General features: G+C 41.2%; 1 protein-coding gene across 1 annotated transcript in view; it reads left to right on the forward strand.

The window, feature by feature from the left end:
* Window positions 1-8,119, forward strand: part of SLC2A12 (solute carrier family 2 (facilitated glucose transporter), member 12) — a 65,239-nt gene that overhangs the window by 19,944 nt on the left and 37,176 nt on the right. The window contains exon 2 of the mRNA XM_011991469.1: window positions 3,276-4,616. Within this exon, the coding sequence (XP_011846859.1) occupies window positions 3,276-4,616 (1,341 nt within the window). The remainder of the gene's footprint in view (window positions 1-3,275; window positions 4,617-8,119) is intronic.

The raw sequence follows: 8,119 nt of genomic DNA on the forward strand, positions 1-8,119 counted from the left end.
TATATATATATCAGTGAAACAGAACAAATGTGGTATCAGAGCCATAATCTCAGAAGCACTAAGGACCAGCCTTATACAGTGAATTAGAATTCAAAATCCCAAATAGGCAGGCTGAGCATCAAACACGAGTCCTAAATATCGTAGTAAGGGAAGTGGAAAAGCTAGTTTGGGGCAGTATCCCTTAAAGCATATAATAGGGAAAATATTAAAATTCAGACAACTGAGACCATAGCTAAATTCTGTAGCATATAACTCCATGTTGGTATATATGCTATATATATAGCAGTGAAACAGACCAAATATGTATCTGTGTGTGTATATGTGTGTGTGTGTGTGTGTGTGTGTGTGTGTATTTCTCCCTGTACCCAGGTAAATGCCTGCCATGTAACGGTGCCAAATATTTTGTTTTCTGATTAGCTAGATAAATTGCTGATGTAACTTCAATTTACTAGGTTTTGTTCAAAATGCTCATAAATTTGCTTTATTTCTTGTGGATTACCGCACCTTTATTTGCTCCTCCATCTAAATATTCAGTGCTTTTATTCCCCTTATTTTTGGGGCTGCCAATTCCCATTTCCTATCAGGACCCTGCAGATGGAAAATACCTTGAGTATTTGTGATAGAGTTTTAGATCACCTCACCTTTATTTGACCTGCTTATTTCACTAGAGCTGAATACCATTTTTTTTTTATTATACTTTAAGTTCTAGGGTACATGTGCACAACGTGCAAGTTTGTTACATATGTATACATGTGCCCTGTTGGCGTGCTGCACCCACCAACTTGTCATCTACATTAGGCATATCTCCCAGTGCTACCCCTCCCTCCTCCCCACTCCCCACAATAGGCCCCGGTGTGTGATGTTCCCCCTCCTGAGTCCAAGTGATCTCGTTGTTCAATTCCCACCTATGAGTGAGAACACGCAGTGTTTGGTTTTCTGTTCTCCCCCAACGCCAAAAAGGCAGCCTTAGCTCAGCCTATGAAAACTGTGTGCCGAAGCACATTTCTAACATTTGAGTTACACCTCAGTTCTGATTCTTCTCCATCTCTTTTGCTGGCGCTACTTTTCTAAATATTGGCGTTGCCTAGGTCCCAGTCTTGATCCTGCTTCTCGTTTTCCCCTATTCTATCTTCCTAAGTGATCTCACCCATTCCTGTGGCTTTAAATACCAAATGTGTGCCACTGGTTTCCAAATACATATGTCCAGGCTTGACCTATCTTTAAGCTCCAAATCTGTATACCCAATCCCCTACTTAACATTTTTATCTGAATGTCTCACAGGTAAAATAAATAAACCATTTTACTAAGTCCAAAATGAAATTGTTGATTTTTGCCTCTCCTCTTACCACCACTCACAACCAAGTCTATTCCTAATCTTCCCTATGTCGGTACGTTGCGCTACACAGTATATAGCACAATGCCCTCTACATCTCTCAATGGGTGTTGGCCCCATATAGTACTGTATTGAGTATATGGAATATTGTAAATCTCCCACCCAACTGCTCAAGCCACAGAGCCATCCTGGGTTCTGACCCACTTCTTACCCTCCATCTCCAATTCTTGAACAAGTGTAATAGTTTTTTTTGTTTTTTGTTTTTTTCGTGAGATGGAGTCTTGCTCTGTTGCCCAGGCTGAAGTGCAGTGGCACGATCTCAGCTCACTGCAGCCTCCACCTCCTGGGATCAAGTGATTCTCCTGCCTCAGCCTCCCAAGTAGCTGGGACAACAGGCATGCACCATCATGCCCAGCTAATTTTTGTACTTTTAGTAGAGACGGGGTTTTGCCATGTTGGCTGGTCTTGTCTCGAACACCTGACCTCAGGTGATCCACCCACCTCGGCCTCCCAAAGAGCTGGGATTATAGGCGTGAGCCACCACACCCGGCCTTGAACAAGTGTAGTGGTTTTTAGCTCCAAAATAAGTCTTGGAATCTGCCTACTTATCTCCAGTTCCACTCTTAACACCCGAGTCTAAGCTACCATTATCTCTTGTCCAAACCAAGGCAACAAACTCCTCCCTGCTGCCAGTCTTGCCAGTCTTGCCTTTTGAAGAACTAATCTCTACATTGCAGGGAAGGTGGTCTTTATAAATAAGAAGCCGATAGCATCAATGCCCTCTACACCTCTCAATGGGTGTTGGCCCCATTATACTTGAAACACAATGAAAAGTCATCACTGGGACTGACAAGGCCCTACTTAAAGTGCTGCCTCTGTACTTATCCAAATTCATTTTAAGCCCTTTCCGTCCTACCTCTCCAGGCTCGCGATGTGGCCCACATGTCATATGCTGGCCATCTGACAGTTCCTACAACATAATGAGAACTTTCCTGTCCTAAGGCCTTGGAAATTACTTTCTCCTGGGCCTGAAATATTCTTCCCTCTGCTACTTTTTTTGTTTTGTTTTGTTTCTATTTTGAGAAGTTGCAAACATATAACAAACATCTGTGTTCCTACCACCAAAAATCAATAGTTACTAACTTTTTGACATTTTTCCTTGGATTTGAACATTAACAAAAAAACAATATAAAGGTAAAGTCTCCTTGTTCTGCCTGTGTTCCATCCCCCTTTCTCCTTACTCAGAATGAGTAAGGGATATTGTTGGTTCCTTACACTACATACATTTCTTCCTTCCTTCTGTTTAGCAAAAGTTTGACTTTGTTAAGGCATTCACACACTGCCCACTCCCACCTCCACCCTCTGCCCCAACACCCTCATGTGTTCAGCAGAGCCATTTGCAGCACGATTGTGGCCCAGGGGATAAGAGGGCAAGTTTCCTGGAGGCTGTGTTTCATTTTGACCCAGGCTATCCAGCAGGGAGCCTGTAGCACTTTTAGAGGCTCCTATTCTCTCTCTCCTGCCCTCAAAGATTTGCCTTTAGAGAACGGAGATGGGACCAGAAGAGTTAGGCTCTTTGAATTTCTGATCCACTGCCAAGGCATGAACCAAATGATATTTTTGTTTGTTCGGTCTTCACCATGTGTCAACTTCTTATCTCAACATCGCTGTCTGATCTAAACCAAAAACATCAACATCATAAATAGAAGGCAACTGGACTTCCTACATGTCTCCATGCCTCTCCTCCCAAAAAAGAAAGAAAAATGATTTCTCCTTCTATATCAAATCATTTTTTGGTTAGTGTATTATTTTATCACAATTATGTGCGTGTTTAAACTCAGTACTGTGAAAGACTTCTACAAGGTTAAATCTCCTCCCCAACACAAAATGTTTAAAATCTCAACTGAGAACTGACCTCCCTGTCTCTTCTCTATGCTTGTAGGTTGCGGCATGTTTACCTTCCTGTCATCTGTCACTGCCGCTGTCAGTGGCCTCCTGGTGGGTTATGAACTTGGGATCATCTCTGGGGCTCTTCTTCAGATCAAAACCTTATTAACCCTGAGCTGCCATGAGCAGGAAATGGTTGTGAGCTCCCTCCTCATTGGAGCCCTCCTCGCCTCACTCACCGGAGGGGTCCTGATAGACAGGTATGGAAGAAGGACCGCAATCATCTTGTCATCCTGCCTGCTTGGACTCGGAAGCTTAGTCTTGATCCTCAGTTTATCCTACACGGTTCTTATAGTGGGACGCATTGCCATAGGGGTCTCCATCTCCCTCTCCTCCATTGCCACTTGTGTTTACATCGCAGAGATTGCTCCTCAACACAGAAGAGGCCTTCTTGTGTCACTGAATGAGCTGATGATTGTCATCGGCATTCTTTCTGCTTATATTTCAAATTACGCATTTGCCAATGTTTTCCATGGCTGGAAGTACATGTTTGGTCTTGTGATTCCCTTGGGAATTTTGCAAGCAATTGCAATGTATTTTCTTCCTCCAAGCCCTCGGTTTCTGGTGATGAAAGGACAAGAGGGAGCTGCTAGCAAGGTTCTTGGAAGGTTAAGAGCACTCTCAGATACAACTGAGGAACTTACTGTGATCAAATCATCCTTGAAAGATGAATATCAGTATAGTTTTTGGGATCTGTTCCGTTCAAAAGACAACATGCGGACCCGAATAATGATAGGACTAACACTGGTATTTTTTGTACAAATCACTGGCCAGCCAAACATATTGTTCTATGCATCAACTGTTTTGAAGTCAGTTGGATTTCAAAGCAATGAGGCAGCAAGCCTTGCCTCCACTGGGGTTGGAGTCGTCAAAGTCATTAGCACCATCCCCGCCACTCTTCTTGTAGACCATGTCGGCAGCAAAACATTCCTCTGCATTGGCTCCTCTGTGATGGCAGCTTCGTTGGTGACCATGGGCATCGTAAATCTCAACATCCACATGAACTTCACCAATATCTGCAGAAGCCACAATTCTATCAACCAGTCCTTGGATGAGTCTGTGATTTATGGACCAGGAAACCTGTCAGCCAGCAACAATACTCTCAGAGACCACTTTAAAGGAATTGCTTCCCATAGCAGAAGCTCACTTATGCCCCTGAGAAATGATGTGGATAAGAGAGGGGAGACAACCTCAGCATCCTTGCTAAATGCTGTATTAAGCCACACTGAATACCAGATAGTCACAGACCCTGGGGACGTCCCAGCTTTTTTGAAATGGCTGTCCTTAGCCAGCTTGCTTGTTTATGTTGCTGCTTTTTCAATTGGTCTAGGACCAAGTAAGTACTTTATTCTTTATTCCTTCCCTCTCTCCCCCGTGAATATTAATGTATTGCTTTTGACCAGTCAGAGCATCCTACTGCTATAGCACCTCATGCATATAAGTGCTAGAAGGAAGACAAGGATAACATTGGTCATCTGATGTTCCTTCTAATGCAGATGGTATGCTTGGCTTATATCTGCTTCTGAAAAGTACAGGGCTAGTATTCAACTGAAAGATAAGTTTCCCATTATCTGTCACATGAGGATACTTTAATTCCCATTAATTGAGGATGAACCAGACCTGGAAACATATTTATTGCCCAAGGGAATTACATTGCTTTATGAAAGCAAAATTTGCTTTCGTAAAATGGTGTAACGTTTTCCTCCATATCATCTCTGAGTTTCTTCCTATGTAGAAGAAAAAAATCAAGTGTTTAGATTTTCTTAAAGACACAATAGTGGGTGCATTCCAGTGATAGTAAAGAAGGAGGACATTATGAGTTGAGAAGGAGAATGCATTATTATTATTATTATTATTATTATTTTTGAGTACATCTTATTCAGTAGAATAGCCTCCCGTGCCACTTTACTCTTCTCCATTAAACAGAAGCATGAAAGTCTAGTTGCTATCATTCAACATAATACAAACAATTTACAAGGACATAGCTATGAGGTTGTTTTATTTTATGTAACTAGTCTGCTCTAATGACAAAGTATAATCACCTCTCTTGGGCAAACTTTTTACAGATGGATTTACTAGAATAGGCTGTTTGTTGCAGTTATCTTGTCTATTAGCCTTACATCTAAAGCCTGAATGTCTCTGTAGGGAGGCTGTGAAGGGTCTTTTGTATACCTCACTAGAAAAAAAAGGAGGACTTAAAAGCTTAAAGGTAGCCTCTATCACCCCACCTCCTACCCCATTCCTCTCTCTCTTTCTCTTTATTCCTCTCCTTCCTTTCTCTTTCTTTCTAAGTCCCTCCCTCTCTATCACAAAGTTGGTTTTGAAACTTGTTGACAAGGATCAAGGAGGCAAACAAATTGACTCAAATAATGGGAAGCATTGGAGGCTTAGGCCAATAAGAAGACATAGGCTGTGCTGAAGAAGGAATTTCGTGGGGAGATGTAGGGCTCTGGTTCCAGGTACTGGACAGGGTTTCTGGAAAGAAGGCCATGTAAGGGGCTTGCTCTAGCCATCCACTGCTAACTCATTAACTATTCATTCAAGCAATATGTATTGAGTGACAAATTTTTTTTCATAACCAAGAACTATGCTAAATATTGGGGAAAGTGTAATGAACAAGACAGACACTATCCCTATCTTCAGGGAGATTGTAGGTGAATGGACTGAGTTATACTCTCTGTATCTGCCTCTTTCTGGTCATCAACCAGCAGGTTTGGCCTGCTTAATCTCAATTAATAACTAGACTTGCACATGGCTGATATGGCCTCTCCTGCTCTAACTCTACCTCCTCATTTTTCAGCTTCTAATCCCACTTCTAAGTGCACTCAGTCTCTAGATATTGATTTGTTCAAATTCCAAAGAGAGAGAGAAGGGTTGGGTGAGATCTGATTGACGCTACTCTTTGCTGTGCCAAGTCAGAGATGGAAGTTCAGGCCTAAAGAGCTGTGGCAAGATTGGATCATGGTCCAAGACATGGAAGACCAAGACATGGCCCTTCCTCTGCACTGTGAGTAGACATATTTCCCCCATAAGACTGCTTGGGCAGATAGAGTAAACATTACAATACCACCAGCCTCTGATGCCTCAGACTTGCTTCTGAACCTTAAATCTGCTTTTTAAGAGCTAACAATGATAATTACCATTAATGAACAGTTTCCTGGAAACAGATTTCTACCATTATTTTGGGATTCAATTATCTTGAGTGTGTACCTATGAGATACTTATATGGCTACTATGAGACTTGAAGCTAATGAAATTTGAGCTAACATCTTATCTATTTACATTTTTATTTTAAGAAACTCTTCAAAGCAGAAGGACAAGATATAGGTGCAGTCTTGTACCAGGGAGCAACTTAGATTTGGGTATGAAACTTCTCTATGTTAACAAGTACAATAAGCTTTGCTCATTTGATAAACTTCAGGTGATAGTTATTGTTCCATTGGTTTCTTCTGCAAGCATCTCTTGTTCTTCTTGTATATTCATCATAAAACTAAAAATATTTCCTTTTTACATCAGTTTTCTTGGTCCAATTTTTTGAAATGTCAAGATTAGCTAAGAGTCTAAGAAAAAGCCACAGAAAAAGAAAGGGATACCCTCTTCTTTCTAATTCAGAAAACCTCTCGGGTTGAAAGGGTATATGTCATGGCACATATCATAATACGAGAGACATTCATCTTAGGCCTCCTGAACCAACCTACTCATGGTTAGAGTCCTTTCAATCTCATGCTACCCATCTCTCTTTAGTTTTGGGGTAATTTTGAAAAATGCAGCAACTCTTCCAGTCTCTAACACATCATTTGATACCTTATTGTATTAGAGCAAGAGTTCTCCTTTTCAGAAAACCAAATTTTATTTAAAAAAAAAATACTGGAGGCAGGGCATGGTGGCTCATGCCTGTAATCCCAACACTTTGGGAGGCTGAGGCTGGTGGATTACTTGAAGTCAGGAGTTCAAGACCAGCCTGGCCAACATGGTGAAACCCCGTCTCTACTAAAAATACCAAAAATAGCTAGCATTGTGGCGCACAATTGTAATCCCCGCTACCCAGGAGGCTGAGGCAGGAGAATCTCTTGAATCCGGGAGGCAGAGGTTGCAGTGAGCATTGCATTCCAGCCTAGGTGACAGAGTGAGACCCTGTCTCCAAAAAAAGAAAACAAAACAAAACGAAACAAAAAAAATTCTGGCAACTGTTTGTCTTTCAATAACATTCTATGCTAATTCTTTTAAAATACAGTTTAAGCTTTAGATTCCACTAATATTTATCGACATCTAGTATGTCAAATACTGTGCTAGGCAGTTTTTACATACTTTGGAGTACTTCATTTTACCTTCAAAACAAGCCTGAGAAGAAAGGATATTCACTGCATTTCACAAATGAAGATACTGAGTCTCAGAGAAATTAAGTGACTTGCTGAAATAAATGAAAATATGTTTTATCTTCTGAAATTCAACATTAATCTGAAGTCTAAGACAGATATAGGCAGTCCTGTGTTGGTCTTAAGAGTAAATGTTAGTTTTAGTTCAGTCTTCTTCTTGAAAGTCCACTAGAAGGAAGAATGAATAAAAATAGTGTATCATTGTCCATCCATCAGGATACTAAGAGATCATTGTGCATTTCTGCAAAATGAAGAAATAGCCTCTCCTTTTCCGAAGCTCTGCTAAGTAAGTGAACATGTACTTTTTATAAGGCTGAGTTATAGGATGAAAGAGAAGAAGGGTAATAACAAGAAGAGCATTTTTGCTGTGCATTTACTTGCATAACTGAATGTATTAAGAAAATGTTGGCCAGGCACAGTGGCTCACACCTGTAATCCCAGCACTTTGGGAGGCTGAGGCCGG

This window comes from Mandrillus leucophaeus, unplaced genomic scaffold, assembly GCF_000951045.1.
Source record: "Mandrillus leucophaeus isolate KB7577 unplaced genomic scaffold, Mleu.le_1.0 Scaffold396, whole genome shotgun sequence".
In the NCBI taxonomy this organism is placed as follows: Eukaryota; Metazoa; Chordata; class Mammalia; order Primates; family Cercopithecidae; genus Mandrillus; species Mandrillus leucophaeus.